General features: G+C 41.3%; 1 protein-coding gene across 1 annotated transcript in view; it reads left to right on the top strand.

Moving 5' to 3' along the window:
- The first annotated feature begins 287 nt into the window (after positions 1 to 287).
- HELB (DNA helicase B) overlaps positions 288 to 22,663 on the top strand; it is a 38,046-nt gene continuing 15,670 nt past the window's right edge. The window contains exons 1-6 of the mRNA XM_077833307.1: positions 288 to 704; positions 9,387 to 9,767; positions 10,448 to 10,677; positions 16,658 to 17,536; positions 18,530 to 18,701; positions 19,763 to 19,904. Coding sequence (XP_077689433.1) covers positions 509 to 704; positions 9,387 to 9,767; positions 10,448 to 10,677; positions 16,658 to 17,536; positions 18,530 to 18,701; positions 19,763 to 19,904 — 2,000 coding nt within the window. The 5' untranslated portion in view covers positions 288 to 508. The remainder of the gene's footprint in view (positions 705 to 9,386; positions 9,768 to 10,447; positions 10,678 to 16,657; positions 17,537 to 18,529; positions 18,702 to 19,762; positions 19,905 to 22,663) is intronic.

Here is a 22,663-nt window from a genome sequence, read left to right as displayed (position 1 = left end):
GGGCTAGGCCTTGGCTGTGAGCTGTAGCGAACAGGATACTCGCCTGCCAGCCTGGTTTCCTCCTCACACTACTACAGCCCCTACTGTGGCTGCCATTGTGTAGATCAATGAAAGCCAGACCCCCCCCCCCCCCCCGCAAGGCCAGCAGCTTCCTCCCAAGGGAGGGCCTGGCACGCGGGGGCGGAGAGGAGAGAGGGACCCTATGCAGCTTCCAGTGCACTTATTGGAAAATCCGGGAGGTGGGCGGGTAGGACGGGGAAGCGCAGCCACCGTCTCACTACGCCCCCCCAAGGCGGGCAATACCACGGGGCGGGGGCAGTGACTGAGCCCTGACCCCCCCTCCGCGGAGGGGGAGTGGCTGGCGGGGCCGGCGCTGAAAGAGGCGGAAGGGCCTGGTCTGCTGGAGAAGAGGGAACAGGGCTCAGCGGCAGGACGTGCGGCCCCTCAGTGCGGGCGCGGCGGGTCGGCTGGGCGCGCCCAGGAGGCGGCGGCGCTGCGGGGAGGAAACATGGCCCTGGCCCGCGGGAGGACGCGGCCCGTGAGCGAGCTGTGGGGGGTGCTGCTGCCGGCGAAGGGCTTGGAGACGGAGGTGGAGGAGGAGCAGGACGACCCGGACCCGGACCCCGACCCGCTCTTCTTGGACGCCTCCGAGCTGTGCAGCAGCGGGCGGGTGCTCCGGGCTGCCCTGCCCGCGCGCCGAAAGGGTGAGGAGCGGCGCGCCAGGGCAGGGAGACCCTCCCCGCGAGCCCGCCTCCCTCCTGCCTATGGGGGGCGGGACACGGCCCGCCTCGCCCCTTCACCCCCCACCCGCTCCCTCGTAGGCTTGAGTGTCAGGCAGTGCCTCTGAGGGGGCTGGCAGGGAGGGTTTTGTTGTGTATTTCGGTGACACATTTACCCAACTTTCCGCTGTTCCTCAGTGCCTGGAGTAAGCTAGCGGTGGGGCACTTTCCTTTCCCTCAGCCCAGTGTTTCCCCCCAGGAATTGAAATTGTGTGTGTGTGTGCTCAAAAATATGGAGGGGGGTGGTTGAGGACTGATGAGGGGTGAGACCGTTAGGGTGAAGGTGGGCTTTATGGCACCATAGTAAAAACTGAAAAATGTTTCATGACCATTTTATTAGATTTAACTCATGTTTTTAAATCATCACACAAATGAAAGTTGGCTACACCTATAGCACCCTCTATGATGTGCTATAGCTACATCCTTCTTGGTTTCTTGTAATTTTGCACAGCTCTGTTAATGAACTTCTCAAATGCAGTGCATTCATTTTTGGTGGCTTCTCATGTGTCTGGTACTTCCAGTCCTTCGTGATAGGCCCATGGTCAGACAGAAGGTGACTTCTTTCAGAACACAGAATTCTATTCAATGAGGAAAAAAGAACGCTCAGCTGTAGCTGTTGTGACTGGGAGTAGCAAGAGATGAATTCCTACTTTCATCCCAGGAAACAGCACAAAAGTTGTGTCAAACCACTGGTGATGATAAGAAGTTGAAGTCCAATCTTCATTTGTTTGTCATATGATATTCCACTCTGCATTCAAATTCTCTGTTCTGTCCTGATAACTTGGCAACCCCATTGCAGGTAGTGCGTCACACTCAGTGTTTTATGAGACGGGCATCTGTAAAAGCTGCATAGAAGTTGAGTAGAATCCAGAAGTTGCTGTTGTAGAGATGTAAGAATCAATCTGTGTACTTCACGTTTTAAGCTGGCTTAACAAACACTTCTTGTCCTCTTCATTTAAGTGCCCTAATTAGTCAACTTCTGAACTGAAGTCTTTACTTTTTCCAGTACTTTTTTTAATGGATCGCTCCCTGATTGAGCCAAGTGTAGCTCCACTGCTGGACAGAGATCTACTACTGTTGTAGCAGATGCCTGGATGGCATTGTTTAATGACCCAAGTGATTTCACAGTAGACCTACAAAGGAGAATGGCTATTGTCTTCTCTGAACTTAGTAGCAAAAGTAGTCCACTAGCGTCACCACTTAAATCTGTCCCATCTTGGTAGATACTTTCCAAAGCCAATAATAGTGGTTACAGTAATTTTAAGACAACAGCCAAGGATCACTCATGAGAAAGCCAGCGGGTTTTCCCAAGTTGGACTAATTTGAACTTCAGTCCCAATGTATCTTCTATATTTTCCAAGACATTCAATCCTTTAGGACTCTTGCTTGAAAAAAAAAAAAGTATAATGAACACATTAAATTTATAGCTTTTTAACTGCCTTTTGAAGATTCTGCAGCTCATATTAGTTCTAGTTGGAATAGATGGCCTCTGCAGTGTGTATAGGAGAGATTAGAATTACGCTTTTCTCTGAGCAAAGCTGGTACTTCATTATGACATTCAGAGAAGTTTGCAGTTCCATCAAATGCATAAGCAGCCATCTCTTTGGGGTTCAGTTTACAAGCATTCAACTCTTCTAAGATGTGGGTTGTCAGAGATGCAGCCAATGTGTCTTCTATAACCTGAATGTCTAGAAATTCATCTACTGGCCTACCACTGACATCAAGATAATGTACACAGAGACTTAATACTTGGTCAGTGAAGATCCAGAGTTCAGAGGTGCTTTCTTTTCACATGAGTTCACCTCCCATCCTGGGAGGGCGTGGGAGAGAAGTCCTCTTGCTCATTCCTCCAGCTACTCACGCTGGCTGCTCACTCTGGCCACTGTTGTTTGTCGTGCCACTGTTCGCTCCACCTCTCCATTGCCGATGGCCCTGAGACATCACCTGCTACTGCTGCCATCTGCTACTGTGACCTCGACGAGTTGGTCTCTTGAGGTTCCACCCAGCTCTCAGTGGGGGAACCTCACAGTAAGTGCAGGCTGAGCTGTTTCCTCGACAGAAATGCTGTCCTGCAGCAGCTCTAAGCACTTAGAACTGATTATTAGTGAGTTCAGCTCTAGTGACCACTTAAAACAAAAGACTCTCTATGGAGCCTAATAAGCTCTATCTTTAAATAGGGGAGAGGGGCAGGTCAATAGTGCCTGTGACTCTTAGACACAACCCACATCACCAAGCAAAACCCATGTCTCCTCCCCCAGGCTCTGCCATCCAAACCCCTTGCTTAGTGAGTTCAGTTTAGTTGAGGGTGACCAGTGCTGAATTTGTAATGAAAGAGGTGCTGGGGCTCAAGCAAGTGCTCATTCAGACCTTGCTTACAAATCATAATTTGAAATTATAATGTTGGCCAACATTGCCAAAATGAATCCGCTGACAGTGTCAGAAAAAACATCAGCTGTGTGAAGAAGCTAGTCTTTGTTCAGGCTTTTCAAACCTAGTATACTTTTTCAGGTAGAAGTATTTTATCTTACACTGAATAGGCTTCTAAAGTGTGTATTAATGTTTCAGTTTCAATTTCAATTCAAATTTCCTACCAAAGACTAAATTAGCAACACTGCTTGTAACTAGTTAACCACTGGAGGAGGGGGAGTGTTGGGGAAATTCAGGGAGGGTATACACCCCCACTGGGGGGGGGGGCGTGCTGTAGGGAAATCTCTACCTCAGCCTGCCTCCCTCCCTCCCTCCCCCAAGGCTTCCCTGGCACTGGTTTCTCATGGCTCCTTTGCAGGGGCCTGCCCACGGTCCTGTGGCTTGTAAAGCTTTGCTTAGAGTACTGTATAGGAAACAGATGTTTTTAAAACTTGCATTAGCTAACTTTTGAAACCCACTTAACACCTAATATAGACATTGTTTAATACCTTTAAAATCATATTAGCCCATCTGTAGTGGGGTGGTTACCTGCTCCTGCCCTGTGGGGCTTAAAAGTCAGCCCTGGGAGAGAGCGCTAGGGCTGAGGGCAAGAAAATCTAGGCTGATTGGGGAAATGGCTGCTGCTGGGCCAAAAGAGGGGCTGCTAGGCTGAAGCTTAGCCAGTCTCTCTCTGCGTTCAGAGAGAGAAGGGCCTGGCTGCAGGGACCTGAGGGAGTACCTAGGTTGAGGGGGAAAGGCCAGGGGAGCTCTGGCCTGGAAACCCCTAGGCTGCATGGCCTAGATTAGGGCCTATTAGGTACTGGGGTTGCAAGGCGGCAGCCCATTGGTAGACAGAGGCAGCAGGTCCCACCCCCGCTTGCCGGTGATGAGTGGCTGATACACTGCAGTCTGCCCTGGGGAGTGGGACTAAGCAATGACTGGCAGTAGCCAAGACTGAGATGAGGTGGGGGTAGTGGGTGGGGGTTCCCCAGGGAGGGGAGACCCTCAGGGATTGTTGGGGTTTACTGCCAGGGGGCAGCACCCCAGTGGGAGGAGGCTCCAGGTCCTAGGAGGGACAAGGCCCATTGGTAAGGCAGATCACCAGATGGCAGAGGGTGCTCCAGAGGCTGACGGTGCTCCAGAGGCTGACACGCTAATTCCCGCAGACGAGCAGGAGGAGGCACCACCGGGTGAGTCCGCTCCATTACACCATCACAGTTTTAAAGGTGGTAAACTGTGTCAATCATAGAATCGTAGGACTGGAAGGGACTTCGAGAGGTCATCTAGTCCAGTGATTCTCAACTAGGGTACGCAGAGGTCTTCCAGGGGGTACATCAACTCATCTAGCTATTTGCCTAGTTTTACAACAGGCTATGTAAAAAGCACTAAAGAAGTCAGCACAAATTAAAATTTCTTATAGACAATGACTTGTTTATACTGTTCTATGTACCGTACACCTGCTCTTAAAAAATCCCTCAACTTCCCTAGGCAATATATTTCAGCGCTTAACCACCCCAACAGGAAGTTTTTCTTAATGTCCAGCCTAAACCGTGCTTGCTGTGACTTAAGCCCATTGCTTCTTGTCCTATCCTCTGAGGTTAAGGAGAACAGTGTTTCTCCTTGAAACAACCTTTTATGTACTTGAAAACTGTTATCATGTCCCCTCTCAGTCTTCTCTTCTCCAACGCTAAACTAACCCAGTTTTTTCAATCTTCCTTCATAGATCATGGTTTCTAGACCTTTAATAATTTTTGTTCTTTGGACTTTCTCCATTTTGTCCACATCTTTCCTGAAATGTGGCACCCAGAACTGGGCACAATACTCCTGTTGGGGCCTAATGAGCGTGGAGTAGAGTGGAGAAGAATTACTTCTCATGTCTGTCTTGCAACACTCTTATTAGTACATCCTATAATAATTTTAGATTTCTTTGCAACAGTGTTACACTGTTGACTCACATTTGGCTTGTGACCCATTCTGACCACCAGATCCCTTTCCGCAGTACTCCTTCCTCGGCAGTCATTTCCCATTTTGTATGTGTGCAACTGATTGTTCCTTCCTAAGTGGAATACTTTGCATTTGTTCTTATTGAATTTCATCCAGTTTACTTCAGACCGTTTTTTCAGTTTATCCAGATCATTTTGAATTTTTATCCTATCCCCCAAAGCACTTGTAGCCCCTCCCAGCTTGGTATTGTCAGCATATTTTATAAGTTTGCTGTCTATTCCATGATCTAAATCATTTGATGAAGATCTTGAACAGAATCGGACCCAGAACTGATCCCTGCAGGACCCTCACTCAGTATGCCCTTCCATCTTGATTGTGACCACGGATAAGTACTCTCTGGGAACAGTTTTCCAACCAGTTATGCACCCACACTATAGTAGTTCCATTTAGGAGCTAGGCGCTAAGTGGGGTTTCATATGTCAATTAACTTGGTCTAAAAGCCCTACATTTTTTTTCCTAGGCCACATCTGTGATATGGGTACTTTAGCAGCAAAGCTGCTGCACCATGGCTATGTCAGCATAACCTTGAGTGTAGATGTAGCCTACAGCGAAAGAAGGGATCTTTTCATCACTGGAAGAACATCACCTCTCCAAGAAGCAATTCTTCTGTCAACCTAGTTTTGTCTACACTGAAGTTTATGTTGACATAGGTATGGCACTTGGGGTGTGGTTTTTTTCCACACAACTGAGTTATTTAGCTGTGTCAATGTAAATTTGAGAATCGGGCTTGCTCTACATTTAAAACTGATATTGGCATAGGTATGTCGGTTAAGAATGTGATATATTTTTAACACCATAGCTGTATTGGTGAATAAGTACTGGTGCAGATGCACTTATACTATCCTAAAACTGCATTAGCTGCTATAATTTATGTTGTCTCTCAGGGAATTGGTATAAGCTCTACTGGCGAAAGATAGAATCATAGAAATGAAGGGCTGGAAGGGACTTTGAAAGGCCATCAAGTCCAGTCCCCTTCACTGAGGCAGGACCAAATAAACCTAAACCATCCCTGACAGGTGTCTTTCCAAACTATTCTTAAAAATCTCCAAGATGGATACCACAGTCTTCCTTGAACTTAACTACCGTCGTAATTGGAAAGTTTTCCCTAATATGTAACCTAAATTTCCCTTGCTGCCAATTTAAGCCAGTTACTACTTCTCCTACCATCAGTGGACATGGAGATCAATTGATCACCGTCCTCCTTATAACAGTCCGTAACATATTTGAAGACTGTTATCAGATCTCTCCTTAGTCTTCTTTTCTCAAGATTAAACATGCCCATTTTTTTTAACCTTTCGTCATAGGTCAGATTTTCTAAATCCTTTTATTATTTTTGTTGCTCTCCTCTAGACTCTCTCCAGTTTGTCCACATCTTTCCTAGTGTGTGGTGTCCAGAATTTGACACACTATTCCAGCTGAGGCCTCACCAGTGCTTAAGAGAGCAAGACTGTTTAACTCCTGTCTCTTACATAATACGTTCCTGTTAATACACCCAAGAATATTAACTCTTTTTGCAACTGGATTACATTGTTGATTTGTATTCAATTTGTGATCCACTACATCCCAGTTTCTTTTTAGCAATACTACCACCTATCCAGTCGTTCTTCATTTTATAGTTTTGCATTTGATTTTTCCTTTCTAAGTGAAGTACCTTGCGCTTGTCTTTATTGAATTTCATCTTGTTGATTTCAGACCAATTCTCCAGTTTCCAAGGTCATTTTGAATTCTAATCCTTTCCTCCAAAATGCTAGCAGTTCCTCTCAGCTTGGTGTCATCTGCAAACTTTGTAAGCATACTCTCCACTCCATTAGCCAGGTCATTAATAAAAATACTGAGTAGTACCAGACCCTGTGGGACCTCATGAGAGACCCCCTCCCTCTCCCCCCCCGTTTTGACAGTGAACCATTAATAACTACTCTTTAAGTATGGTCTTTTAACCAGTTGTCCACCCACCTTATAGTAACTTAATCTAAACTACGTTTCCCTAATTTGCTTATGAGAACGTCATGTGGTATTGGGTCAAAAGCCTTACTAAAAACCAAGATATAACATGTCTACTGCTTCCTCCCATCCATTAGGCCAGTAACCTTGTCAAATTAGGAAATGAGATTTGGTGTGGCATAATTTGTTCTTGACAAACCCATACTGGCTATTCCTTTTAACCCTATTATTCTCTGCCTGCATAAGTGTGTCTATACTAGGAGGGTTTGCCAGCATAATGTTTCTAGTTTTGATAAGGACTAAGTCAAGTTAGAAAAAACCTTTGCCATTTCTGTGGGGCTGAAGAGATAAGGAATTTGTGACTTGTTATGGCAATACTAAGTCATATTTGTTTGTTGCCATTTGCTCATCCTGTGAGCTGTTTTGCAGTATGTGAAAATCTCACAAATTTTCCCATATCATTTATAAATACTCATTTATAACCAAATTATGGGAAATGTTCCTAATTCCTTCACTTGGCTCATTATTTTATGAGTTATTAAATATTTATCACACTTAAGTGTAGAGTTCAATGGCACCCTGACTTTTTTTTTTTTTGTTCCCTATTGGCTAAAGAGACATAGGTGACCAAATAGACATAGATGGCCGCTAGACTAGTCCTTGCCTGTTTCAACTTTTTAGCTATTTAAATTATTTTAAAGCAGGGAACTGAATGTCCTGTATGAGCTCCTGGTAGAATCTATGCTTTAAAAGCATAGGCCCCAGTTCTACTCTATTACATCAGTCCAGCTATATAGAAATTGGCCCACAGTGTGATAGGTCTTCAACTTTACCAGCACCCAGGAGCACAGACTTAAATGTTTTCCTGGCTCCTTATATGTTTCTTCCACATATATGGTTTTCATTGCCTGAAACCTCAGATTAGTATATACATTAGAAGATTTATTAAGACATTAGACTGAAATAACTACCAAAGAACAACTACTTCTGTTGTACCCTGAAATTCTGCTGAGCTGCTAGCTAGTCAGTCTGGCCTGGTGTACTTTTAAAAGTTAGGTCAACATAGCTACTTGGGTCGGATAATTACATCCCTGACCAGTGTAGCTATGCTGATTTACCCCCAGTGCAGACACAGCTATGTCAATGAAAGAATGCTTCCGTCAGTGTAGCTACCATCCCTTGGGAAGGTGGTGAGCATACTCTAGCGGAAAAACCTTTGTGTTCCCTATGCCTACTCTATGGGTTTATGCTGGCATAGCTATGGCAAAGTAGCTATGCCAGTATAGTCTCTATAGGATAGACCTAGTCTCTAGGTGGGAATGTCTAATACCTGACCATTGGCTGAGTCTGCCAAGTTTGCTTCTTGATTTTTCTGAACCAGATTATCCAAAAGTTTTGGATTTTCCCTGAGACTTTACAAATAATTTAGTTTCTACTGTATTATATTTTTTAAGTTCTTACTGTTTCAATTGGAATAAAAAAATGTGTAGCTTACCGGCTATATGGAGCCTGCCTGATGTGTATTGCAAAGATAGTGTGTTCAAATCCAGTTATGATTGTACTTTTATTACACACTTTGTTCTCAGTTGATTAGTGTGATTATCAATTAATTCTTGTCACTTTTGTAACAAAAATAAAATGTGAAAATAGTAGAGTTAAGCTGTATTCTCTTTCCCTGACCTCTTTCTATTTGTCTGTCTTTCCTTAGATTGTGAGCTTCTCAGAGCTGGGACTGTCTCTGCTTTGAATGTTTGGAAAGTACTACCATAAACTAATAACAAAGCTTATATTAAAGTGTATACAGCTATAATATAGCAAGGGGTTGCATGTCTTTTACTGCAATCAAAATGTCCAAGAACTCAATGATTTTGGACAAAATATTGTCATTTTTTTGAAATAATGAAGTTAAAATTAGTTTTAAGCATATCGCCAAAAACATAAAACTGTAATTGATTTAAATAGTGCAAAATCTGACTATTAGTAAGCAGCTTTAACCGCTCATACAAATAATTCATACCACAAAAATTATTTGATGTATTGTTGACTTCAGCCACCTACAGGAACATAAGCATGATTTTTAAATTGATTATTTGATTATGTCTGAGGTGTCTTTTTTTTTTTTAAACTTACTACTGTTAAAAGCAATATCACATCTGAAAAATTTTTAAATTTTTTTGGTTTGTTTGCTTTTACTTAGTGAATTTGTTATGCAAAATGCAATAAAGTTTTAAACAAATTGTACTTTTAAAATTTCAGTTATAATACAGGATGAAAGATCCCAAAAGACGTATGAAGTGGTTGGATGTTTTCCATTGGTTGGCCCTTGGTGGAAAGTTAATGTTAAAGTTAAATTGGTGGAATCAAAGTACTTTGTGCAAGGATATCCGTCATACTTCCTACGAACTGATATAGGGGAAAACCAAAACGCAATTTTTTCACTCTTTTTTAAAGAGTGTTGTGTTCCTGACTATTTTATAGAGGAGTTTTTTAAGTGTTTTTCTGAGAGATCTTCCCTGAACTTCAGAAACCTTGAAGAAAAACTTAATCAGTTTCAAGAGTCGAAATTAAATCTTCAGAAAGGGAACAAATCTATTGAGACGAAAAATTTTGATATTTTTTATTATATTATGCAATCATGTAAGTATAACTTATATATTATTGGATTATAAAAATAACAGAGTTATGCTTTTAAGATTTTTATCCATGCTAATGTGCTGGTAGAGCATGTTTGTAAATCAGTATTGATCCTGCAAAGATTTTTTCCTGAGCACATAAAGGGGACTACTCCCATGCTTGTAGTTAAGCATATATGCAAGTCTTTGCATGACCTGGGTCTTATACCATATAGATGGAACAGGAATCAGTTGGAGGGGGAAAAAAAGGAATAGTAGAACGCACTTAAATGAAGATCTGTTAAGAGTTAACTTCCATTTCACTCAAAAGTCCTGGCAGTTCTGCTTAACTTGACATTTGATTGAACTAAAGATTGGATGATGTTTCAGGTTACCAGATTTTTTTTATATATATATATATATATAAAAATCAGGGCAGGTAGACTTGACTACGAATGTGAAACTGACTATATACATAATTCTGTGAAATGCACAATTTAATCAAAGTAAAAAAATATTTTTTTAATCTATTTTAGTAATCTTACTCGTATCAGTAGTATATAAAAGCTTTTTCAGACAGAAAACTAAAGAACCAGTTTTGTTTACGTTTTTTGGAATAAAGCCTAAGCTAAGTAATCGAATTGCCTTCTGCGAACACTTTTTGTGTATTAATAAATACTTTCTTGGTTTGTGATGAATATATAGTTACAGGAAAGACTGTTTTGGTAGCTTTGAGTTTCCCATTGATAATGGAGTTCCTGCCAAGACTTCTACCACGTCATTTTTGCAATATTATTAAGGCGGTGAGTTGGCATAAAGTGACCAAACAGAGCAGCAAAAGTGATGAAAAAAAAAACATTTCTCCTGAAGATGAGACACTGCCAAAATTAGATGAGATGTTAAAAAATGAGCCATGGAAACTTGGATTCAGCAGGGTAAGTAACATGAATTAATTGCATTTTGATCATCATAGAATTCAGTAATATTTGCTCAAACTATGACCCTTGGTTATTTGGATGGAGGCTGATTCTGAATGTTTGTTTTTGAAGAGAGAGAATTTTTCTCTCTTCAACACCATCCTGGGCAGCTGCACTAAACGGAAACCTTCTGGATATGTCTGCAGTACTTGTAGCGGGGCTCGCACCAGTGCACTAAAAATACCTGTGTAGATGTTGCAGTTGTGGGGAAGAATCCTAGAATATCAGGGTTGGAAGGGACCTCAGGAGGTCATCTAGTCCAACCCCCTGCTCAAAGCAGGACCAATCCCCAATTTTTGCCCTAGATCCCTAAATGGCCCCCTCAAGGATTGAACTCTCAACCGTGGGTTTAACACGACAATGCTCAAACCACTGAGCTATCCCTCCCCCCATGTGGGCTTCAGAGCCTGAGCTTCAGCCTGAGGCACAACATTGAAGCACTGTCCATGCTGCTTTAGTACTCTAGTGCCAGCATAAGTCTGTGGATCCCAGGCTGTAATGCTTGCTTCCAGATGCAGTATAGACATATCCACTGGGTCCAGGAATACCTTATCTATCCTTGTTAGTATTCTTCCTAATCACTGTGCAACTGTTTCTAATCTAATTTAAATATAAAGCAATTATTCAGTTTCTTGGTGTACTGCATGGAAGAAATGGAAGTTGCTTTCCGGTTGGGTGAACATGGGGAGTTTCAAATAAAAGATACCGAACTCCTCAAGATAATCTTGGTTTCCCACTGCAGTAAGGCACAGTGAGGCTGAGTAAAGGTGCTGTGACAACCATAGTTAAGAGTTTATTGTTAATGTAGATTTCCATGTACATATCTATATAATAAGACTCTGAAGCCTAAAATGTCTGAGTCAGTGTGAAGAGATGGAAATAGCTACAAGTGTGGAAGAGAGCTCTTTTAGTTTAGAATAGTATTTGTTTAACCTTTTTTTTTCATTTGCAGACCCCTAAAACATTTCAAATGGAGGTACAGACCCCTTTGGAAATCTTACACATAGTTTGCAGACCCCCTAGGGGTCTGCAGCCCACAGGTTGAAAACCACTACTTTATGATAATGACAACTTTTTGCGGACCCTATAGACATAGTTCGCAGACCCCCAGGGATTCCTTGATCACAGGTTGAAAGCCATTGGTTTAGAATATCACCAGATTCAGTCATCACTGGAATTCATGGTCTGTTAACTTAAACTGGATTGCATCAGCCATTTCTGGCTCTTATGAATTACGTGCCTTTATGAATTATACCTGTGTGATAGCATGGGCTTTCAGCTACTAGTATTGCATACTAACTTACTCTACTTTATATTCTGGCTTCTTAAGCATTCTCCATATAGTCACATTAGCTATTCTTCTTAAGTCAATATATTTTAGATGTGAGTCATTTCTCTGTAGTTTGAGTTTTGTAGCTTACTTCCCGTTATAAGCAGAGCTGGCTGGGAAACCAGATTTCAGTTCTGCAAAAATTTGAGTTTTCAGAAAAACTTAATCTAGAATTGTCATAAATATGAAGGGAAGGGTAACAACCTTCCTGTAATACAGTACTATAAAATCTCTCCTGGCCAGAGGCACAAAATCCTTTTACCTGTAAAAGGTTAAGAAGCTCAGGTAACCTGGCTGGCACCTGACCAAAAGGACCAATAAGGGGACAAGATACTTTCAAATCTTGGGGGGAGGGAAAGGTTTTGGTCTGTCTGTTCTGTGTGCTTGCTTGACTCAGATCAAGGAAGCAAGCAATCCAACTCCATTAGAATTAGTAAGTACTAGCAAGGGAATGCGTTAGCTTATTTTTTGTTTTGGCTTGTGATTTTTTTTTTTCTCTGTGCTGAGAGGAACGTGTATTCCTGGTTTTCTTTTTGTAACTTTAAAGTTTGGCCCAGAAGGAAATCCTCTGTTTTTGAATCTGATTGCCCTGTAAGATTATCTTCCATTCTGATTTTATAGAAGTGCTTCTTTTACCTTTTTCTTTCTAATAAAATTCTGTTTCTTTTAGAATCTGATTGGTGTGTGTTTGTGTTTTTTTTTTTTTTTTTTTAGTGTCCTAAAAAAACCAACGGTTGGTCTGTGCTAATCTTGTTTGTTCTGAAGTCTCTCCAGGAAAGTGGGTGTGAGAGCTTGGGAGGATATTAGGGGGTAGTAAGAACTTCAAGTGGTCCTTTCCTTGAGTTTGTCTAAGTCACTTGGTGGTGGCAGCATTACCAAATCCAAGGTACAAGGGAGAATTTGTGCCTTGGGGAGTTTTTAACCTAAGCTGGTAGAAATAAGCTTAGGGGGTCTCTCATGCGGGTCCCCATGTTTGTACCCTAGAGTTCAGAGTGGGGAGGGAACCCCTGACAAGAATCCTAACAAAAGTTAGAAAAAATTGTAAGTATTCATGAAACTGAAATCTTACAATATTTCTTTTTAAAAACACTAAAATGTGGTATATTTCATTTTGGAAACACTCTCTAGGATTCCTAGCTGCCTCCCTTGTGGTTTGCAGGGAGTCAGGGACCAGGGGTGGGCAAACTTTTTGGCCCAAGGGCCACATCGGGGTGAGAAACTGTAGGGAAGGCTGTGCACATGTCCCCAAACAGCCTGGCCCCTGCCCCCTATCCGACCCCTCCCACTTCCTGCCCTCTGACTGCCCCTCTCAGAACCCCCCACCGCTCCCCGAACCTCTGCCCTATGGGACTCCCTGCCCCTTATCCAACGCCCCAGCCCCCTTACCATGCTGCTTAGAGCAGCATGTCTGGCAGCCGTGCCGCCCAGCCAGAGCTAGACACGCCACCACTTTGCCCTGCAAGAGCGTGCAGCCCCGCAGCCCAGAGCACTGCCCGTGTGGCGGCGTGGCTGTGGGGGAGGGGGAGTGGCTGGGGCTAGCCTCCCTGGCTGGGAGCTCAGAGGCTGGGCAGGACGTCCCGCGGGCTGTAGTTTGCCCACCTCTGTCAGGGACCCTGGATGCTGTTGACTGAAATTTACATTGTGATTCTTGTTAGTTTCACTGAATAGCGGCAGTGAAACTGACCAAACTCTTGTTGTCATGTCAGTAGTTATCTTCTCCAGCACCAGATTCCTGGAAGTCAGGCAGCTTGGGTTACCCATTAGCCTGAAAGCCTTGGGGTTCTTGACTCTGAGGCAGTCCACATTGCAGGCTGACCCAGAGTGGCAGACCCTTGAAGCCCAGATCCCCAGCAGCCCACCAGACGTGCTGCAGGACAGCTGGGGGTGTGAACTGCTAGGAAACGCTTCAGTTTCAAAATCTGGCTGGATGATAGGTTTCCGTCAGAATCAAACTTTCTGTAAAACATTTTAATCAAGTCTGCAAGTTTAGACAAAGTTTTGCTGGAATTTTTCCAACCAGCTTTAATTTGTGGTTAGTCCAACTCAAAGAGTTAACAAAGTTAGCCTGTGTATTTGCCTTTTTAGCACAGTGGGGGCTGTATCCTTATTTGGGCACTACCATGTTATAACTAGTTAAAATAATAAATACTATGTTGGTGTGTTTATGTAGTCCATTACATATGTTTCAGCAGCAAATAATTATAGATTTAAAAGGGGGGAATAAAAGCTTCCAGGTTCAGAAAAAATATGCATATTTTAATACCTGTGTGCGTGTATATATTTGGTGATTTAAAGAGACAAAATGTAATGCTGAATGACTAGTGCAAGGGCAGGTCTAAAAGAGAATGTTTCACCTGTTTGTTTAATGGTGTAGTTTTAAAACTGATCTAGCTAAACCAGTGTAAATGGATATGTGGGCACTTCAGTTTAAGACAGGCATATTTTGGTTCACTTTAAATTGATTAGGAATTGGTTTAAGTTTAAACTGAAGCAAGCTCCTCTTAAACCACAGTGAAAGTGTTCTCACAGAAGTTTGCAGTGGCTTAGGGTATGTCTAAGCTAGAAATGCTGCAGATACACCATGTTCGTGTAGACGCTTACTACAGCTATGGAAACAGTTCTTCTGTTGCTGTAGTAGATCTGCTTCTCTGAGAGGCAAAAGCTTTTGTTGACCTAGCAATGTCTACACTGGTGCTAAGGATGTTAGCCTACCACTTTTTTGTCAGTAAAACTTTTGTCCATCGGGGTGTGGGGGGGGAAACACACCCACAATGGACGTACGTTTCACTGACAAAAGTGCCAGTATGGACAGCGCTATGTTGGCGGGAGACGGCCTCCCACTGACATAGCTGCTGCCGCTTGTTGAGAGTGGCTTAATTATGCTGACAGGAGAGCGTGTGCGCGCTCTCTCTCCCCCATTGGCATAGAGCAGCTACATGGGGAAACCTTGCAGCTGCCGTAGTACAGCTTTGCCGCTGTAAGGTCTGTAGTGTAGACATCGTCTTAGTTTGGCTTAACCATGTTGCACAGGGTATGAAAATTTTCATAACCTTGAGTGATATAGTTGAGCCAACCTAACTTTGTACTGTAGACCAGGTCATAGTTAAATGTATGTAACTATGCAACTATTCTGTCTACACAAAGCCTAAGAAAGTTAATGTGATAATGATGAATGACTTATACGTAAATTGGGAATCAGCAGGATACCTAAACTGTGCATTTCCAGACTTCCTGAAGGCTAAGATTTCTTTAAAGATGTAGACTTTTTCTTAAACGAACTCTTGTGAAAGAGTTTCAACTTTTTAATACTTAACTGTTTTTGTTTTTTTTAATGTGAATTTGGTATCGAGAGATCAATATAGTATTGGCTTGGTATTCAGTTGACATAACATTATGGTATTGTAAATTTTCTTTTAAATAGCAATAGGCCAGCACTAAACTACAAGAAATAAAATAATTCTGGAAGGGACGATGGTAATGAGAAACAAAGGATTTTTTAAAATTATTTTTTTTTACAGTCTTTACCATTATTTTTCATCTGTTAGTAGCTTTTTCTCAGTCTCCTCTCTTTTGACTGCAGCTCCACTAAATCTGTTTAATTGCATGTCATTGAACAGACTCTGCAGAGCTGGTGTGTACATGTCAGGAATCAATGGAGCAGTCACCTTGACATTTTACTGTGGAGATATGATCTTAATTTTCTTTTTAAATTTAATTTACTACTGTTCCCTTTTTAAAATTTTTCCAGGTAACTTTATAATATGCTTTTAGAACGCTTTTATGTGTAAAATAATTTGAGAGGTCAATGCTTACTTTTTTGTGGGGGTGTGTTTACAAAGATCTCAAAACGGAAACAATTTGATTCTCGATCACTGTTTTACCATTGTCTAGTCTGTAATTTCAAAATGGCTGTTTTGTGAACTCTTTCTTACAGGCTATTGGTCCTTAAAGTGAAGTCAGCTTTTGCAATGAGGATATGACTTACTAGGATGTCCAGTCCCATTTGAGTGCAAATAAAATAATCCCAAAGTTTATAAGTAATCCACTTTTCCTAAATCTTTGTTTGCTCTATAAGAAGAAAGGGAAACATATTAAAGCAATAGATGTAAGCCCACCGAAAGGAAGGAAAATGGCAAAGTAGGATGAAATGGTTTTAATTCACAATCAATATATTGCAGCAAATGAGATCTTATTTGCATGTGTGCTATAATGTGTACACATGCACTCAAATATTATCACATGTATTGTATTATTCTGTAGCAGTTTGCTCTTTTATTCGGCTTGGTGATAGTTTGGGTAGAATACAGATTTGATACAAGCCTCTTTTCTAGTACCCAATTTCTGTTAGTAATTTTTTTGTACAATGGTTCAGTTTTCTACAACAAAATGACAGATGGGATTGATCAAGCCCCCTCTTGCTTTGAAATTTCTTGCTTTGTTTGGTTTGAGAAGGTAGTATAGCTAGAACTTGTTTAAAATTTACGTATTGTCTATACTTCATATCTTCTGAATTATAAATTTGTATTTATTGACAAAAGCATTAGTTCTGCAGTTACATACCAATATCTTGTGGAATAATTTAAACTTTTTTCCCTTTTTGGTGGGAAGATAACCTACACAGAACTGAACCTTTCTAATTGTGAGGCAACTTGGGAAGCCTTCTGTCAGTGTGATCATCTCCTTGGGAAGATTCCTGAATTGCAGAAGAATGCATTAATAATATACAATAAGCTCAAGCAAAGATGTAGAGAAATGGGGCATACCTATGAAGAACAAGACATTTTGACCTCTTTGGTTTCTAAAGATATGTCCATTGAACATGCCTGGCAATCCTTGAAATTTATGAAAGATGAGAAGATAGTGACCGGTGAGAAGAAACTGGTATTTCTTTCTCATCTTTACAAATCTGAAAAAGACATTGCACTTTCTGTAAATCATCTAATGACCAATGACCCATGGCAGTTACATGTTGATGCGAGAGAAGTACTTAATGTTAAAGATACCACCAAATCAAAAGCAAATGGAGATATTAAAATAAATAATACTCAGCCTCCTGAAACAGAGCAAGTGGAGGGCAATAGTGCCCCAGATATACAAAACAGTGACAGTGATTTTCTTTATAATGAACAGGTATCAGACATAGAAACTACAAGTGAAGCAGAAGTGGACCCAGATCAAATGAAAGCTGTGGAAATGATTTGTTCTAATCCAGTGACAATCATAAGTGGAAAAGGGGGTTGTGGGAAGACTACTGTAGTTAGCTGCCTTTTTCAGTATTTAAAGCAGGTGGAAAAAGAAGTGGCAAGTGCTTGTAATGATTTTGAAAAGGACCTGGATGCATCTGCTGAATGGCATACCTGTAATCATTTTTGTCAGGAAAACATTTGCACAAAAAACTTTTTAAATGTTTTACTTACTGCACCTACAGGAAGAGCAGCTAGCCTGCTGAATGAGAAAACTGAGCTTCCTGCTTACACTCTCCATCAGGTATATAATATTTGTGCATTCTCTCTCCACAGATCTTTTAGTATAGTCCTTCTTATTTTGTACAATAATCAGATTGCTAACTGAACCTCTTATAAATCTTTTAACTGTTCATAATGGTGTTTAAGCACAGCTTGTCCACATTTAGGAATCAACCTTGTTTTTCAAAAGTTTACAAGTCCGACTTTTTATATCATGTCAGCTGCAATTTTTGGTCGCCTTTTGTTTTAAATGTATGTTACGGTACCTTCTAGAGGCATAAAAATGATGAGGGGCTTTCAGATGGCTTTTGTCACCAATTCCATATATCCTGAAAAGTCCATAGTATTTAAAATTTAAGTGCAAAATTCTGTCTTGACATCTGTGTGGCAGATCTCTCTCCAGTGCCCAAAATACACCAAAATCCCATGGATATTAAGAGAGATGGATTCCTCATGTGTAATATTTTCCTATTTATTGTAGGTTTTTAAATTGGGCTTGACAAAGATCAGGCACAACACAAACTTTGCCTCCAGCAAATACACTGTTAGTCTACCAATCACCTTTCTTATCAAGAAAATAGATGCTCTTTGCCCAAAAGGATAGCAGACTCTGTTATATCAGACCAGTGCAATAAGTGAATTACATAGATGAGGATCTTCCACTTCATATGCCCTTCCACTAGTCTCCAACTTTCAAATCTAGAAATTATCAAGAGAAAGCCAGCTGACCTCCTTTTGTTTTAGGGCTCTATATTTGAGGATGTTCTTGTATATGCCTCTGCATAAACAGTTTTAGTTGATTCTTCTCCGCTAAAAATGTGCTCTGGAGGTGTGCACGTGATTATTGGAGAGTAGGATTGAACCTTTTGAACCTGTAATGATTCAGTTTCATCATGTAAAGTGAGATGATGGCTGTAGTACATACAGCATGGAAGATCCCACTTTTTATTTAAATTTGATAACTTCAGTTGTTTCTTGAATGGAAGTTAAATTATTTATTTTGATTGGTTTCTAGGTCATCTACAGTTTTTATTCATGGAGGTTAAAAGACGGACAAATGCCGTGGAAGTTTTCTACTGTGACAGTTCTGGTTGTGGATGAAGGGAGCTTAGTACCTGTACAAACGCTTAGTTCAGTTTTAAAATTGCTGTGTGACCACGCTCAACTTGCCAAGCTTATTATTCTTGGTAAGTGAAGAGCAATAGTGTAAATTTAGTATAATTTGAAAATTATTTCCTGAGTTATGCAATATGTGAGAGAACTTGCTGTGTGTTATGTGTTTTATAAAGCATAGTAGTTTGAAAATAATTAGTGGAAAGAAATCCAGTAGAGGTATGATATGATCACAGGTAAACTGATGAGGCTGTAATCTCTAGGGCCACCTGAAAGGCATGTTCTGTTTCATAGATTTTGCTACTCTTGCCATAAAATCATAGATGAGATGGAAAATAATTACATCCTCCAGCCTACCACCCTGCCAGTGGAGGATTATTCTCTATTTTCTATCTCCTAGTGTTTTGTCTGGTTCTAAAAGTATTCGATAATGAGGCTTTCACCACTTGCTTTCCTTTAGATTTTTCAACAACCAAAATAACACATCTTGTTGTTAGTAAGTTTTTTCCCTCAGTTCTTTAACACTGCTTGAAAGAGAATGTTGACAGCATATGAACTCGACAGAAGAAAAGTAAAATATTTGATTTTTAAGATAGTTCAGCCAGTCAGATCCGGAACTAACTTGTTTTTAATCTAACAAATAGAACAAAGTAGCATGAAAAGAAATTAGGATTTTGTACTCCTGTGCCCACTTTTGGAGATCACATTTTTGTCCCACCAAAACAAATGCCGTGATTTAAATGTATAAATTCCCATAGACAAGTCTGATTTAGTGTTGACATTCACCATACAGAAGAGACTTAACAGGATGGCATGTCATCAAGTACTAGTGGCTTTTTGAATTGGGAATATAGAACATGCTCTGAACAATGATTTTAATGTATTATATACTGAAGGGAATACAATTAGAACTATGCAACAACCTGTTTCAAAGAAATTCCATTTTGGGATTCTTGGAGAGAAGCATAATTTCGCATAATTTGTATTGAGCAGGCATGTGATAACTCTGTCTTATATTATAATGGAGGTCAAGTGCATATTTCTTTTCACTACTGTATTTTTGGAATATTTCCCACAGATACTGTGTTCACTGTTACCACTGATCACAAATGCTATTAATATCTCTCCTCTTTAGGTGATATTAGACAGTTACCCAGCATTGACCCTGGCAACATGCTCGCTGATATTTTTGAGGGTCTAAAATCTAGAAGCTGGTCTGTGGAACTGAGAACTAATCACAGAGCTGAGTCTCAGCTAATTGTAGACAATGCCACAAGGTAGGAATTTTTTTGTATATGCTAGAGGAATTTTTTTATGGAAGTCCTTTTTATTTAGTCTGCAAAATGGTAGTGGCACTGAGACATACAATAGAATTATGTGACTCAGTGTTTCTGTTGCAGATCTCTTATATTCATAAACCTATAACTCTGGAAAAGAAATTACAGCTGAAATATGCACACCGAGGAGCAATTTGAACAAAAACATTGAGTAAAGTATGCAAAGTTTTTTTTTGAATGATAAAAGATGCATATTAAATAAAAAGAACCCACCAAAATTGGAGACTTTCTTGTTCACTCTTTATAAATATAACATTTGGTCACACTGATGTCAGTGAGACTATTCATGTGAGTTAGTGTTTGCAGGCCCTGATCCTGTGAACATTTAGGCACATGAGTAGTCACAGTGCCATGTTAGGGGGCTTATTCCTTCACCCACTTACTTCCCTGGTCCTTCTCGCATGAACAGAGAGCAACAATACCCGAAGTCTAAAGGTGCAAACAATTCGATGTTTATTGGGGTGAACTTCCAGCAAGCATGATTCCAGTTTCCTTCCTTAGTATCCTCCTTCCCAGCTCTGACACCACAGAGCCTTACACCTGTGTCCCTGTTCCCATTCCTGCCCTTAGCCAAACATTATTCCAATTTCCTTACCCCCATTCCCTGTTCCCGTTTCCCCCTTTAGCAAAACATGATTCCAGTTTCCGCACCCCATTCCCTGTTCCCATCTCCCCCACCCACACACCCACGCCCTCCCTCATTGACTACAGATTATATAGTAGAACTTGAGTTCTGCTTAGCTATACCTTAACCAATCATTTTCCTGAAATTTAACTAACCAATCCTAACATATTGTAACATGATTATGTAACCAATTATATCCCACCACCTTAATTAGTTTACACCCAGCAAAATTAATTATACAGCAGACAAGAACAATCACAGAACCAGACAGAGATTATACAGACAAACAATAGCAAAGTGAAGGAGTACTTGTGGCACCTTAGAGACTAACCAATTTATTTGAGCATGAGCTTTCGTGAGCTACAGTTCACTTCTCTGAAACCTGTCAATAGCAAAGTGGGAACTATAATGACAAGACAATACAGAAGTGAGGATTTCACATCCCAGCTATTGATAAGTGAGTTCTTGCCAGACAGGATGCTATCAAACTAAGTTTCCTTTTACATTTTCTAGGCACTTCCCTTTCTCTGGAGGTGATAGGAATACAATCCTGTCCTGATAGTGCCTAACAGCCCAATAGCACCTTATTTCAATGTGACTAGTTTGGAATGTGAGGATGTGACCGTTCGCTTCCCAGCTTATGGCTGCCTCTGTTACTTAGCCAAAGGCCTTAGCCTAAGAACAGGGCCTCAGACTGTCACAGTAAGAAAAGGCCCTTACACCAGCAGACACTGGTTTTGATTCTTTCTTTTATACCTCTATAACTAGCCAAGTGATAAGAATACACCTAAATTCTTAGAGTATAGGCCTTTACAGACAGACCTGAATATCTATATCCTAACACTCCACCCCCTTTTTTTTTTCATTTTCTTTTGGGATCCTCCTGCCCCAGGTACCCCTGGAAAAGCATAGGACATATGGCGACACATTTCCTGATGGGGCCAGGCATCAAGGTGGAAGGTGTCGATATTCCATCTGTCCCACTGCCCCTTGTGTAGTATAGTGCCCTGCACCTTCTCTCATACGGGCATACCACACCTATTCCAATTAGTGTTCCAGACTTCCCATTATAGCAGGCCCGAGAAGGTTGGGTCCGGGTTGTCTAGTACACTGTAGGGTTTGGAGGGCTTACTACATTACCTATAGATTATCTCCATATGCAACGTAACATAAGTACAGTTAACAATACAAAATCCACAGCAACACTGAGTCCTGACCACTGCAGTATGGTCCAACATCTGAGACACTCCCAAAACACTGCCTCTCCTCCTTCGATGAGGTCACGATCTTGTGTGTCCAGTTGCTGGTAGTTGCAACAAGCTGCTCCTGCAAGTTTTGCATGCTTTTGTCCATATCATAAGTCCATTGAATGTTCACAGAGAAATGGGATATTGTCCAAACCAGCTTGACCACTTGGTATGGAATCAGGCAGTATGCCCTGGTTTGATTATTCACAGCAATAAGATTCACAGATCCATTTGTGCACCAAAGTCCAGACAGCAGCATGTAAATGTGTGTAGTTTGGTTATGGGCTGGTATAATTGTGCCCCCAGTAATATGTACATTCCCAGCAAAACACCTTATACACAGTACACCTAATTGTCCACCCCTAGCATAGGCTATTGATCTTGCTCCTCTATAGTCACAGGAGAGGGGCACATCCAAACATCTTCTATTGATTTACACTATTTTACACACCCCTCCATTGATTCCCAGTGAGCTCCTCCCCTCCTCATTAGTTCCATAGGGCTTGTGGGGGCCACCTTAGTTGCCATTCCATTTCCAGATACCACGGTAGCTATTACACAGGTGCTGGCCTCCTAGTTGAGCATTTTGCATTCCCATACACATCTCTTCCCCCCACCCCCCCCAAGGTCAGCCTTTTGAAGCCATCCCCCACCCACATCATGAGGTTTTCTGTTCATTAAAACACAACAATGCTAGCAACAAGACAAACACCACAAAACATAGATCCATGGTATTCTGAGTTATTCTTCCGCTGGCGCCAGCTTGCTTGTAGAGTGTCTGAAAAAGAAAAGAAACAATTTCCACCATCCTGGTGGGGACAGACTAT

This window comes from Eretmochelys imbricata, chromosome 1 (genome assembly GCF_965152235.1).
Source record: "Eretmochelys imbricata isolate rEreImb1 chromosome 1, rEreImb1.hap1, whole genome shotgun sequence".
Lineage (NCBI taxonomy): Eukaryota > Metazoa > Chordata > Testudines > Cheloniidae > Eretmochelys > Eretmochelys imbricata.
The sequence above is the reverse complement of the archived record's forward strand: the minus strand, read 5'-3'. Positions and strand labels throughout refer to the sequence as shown.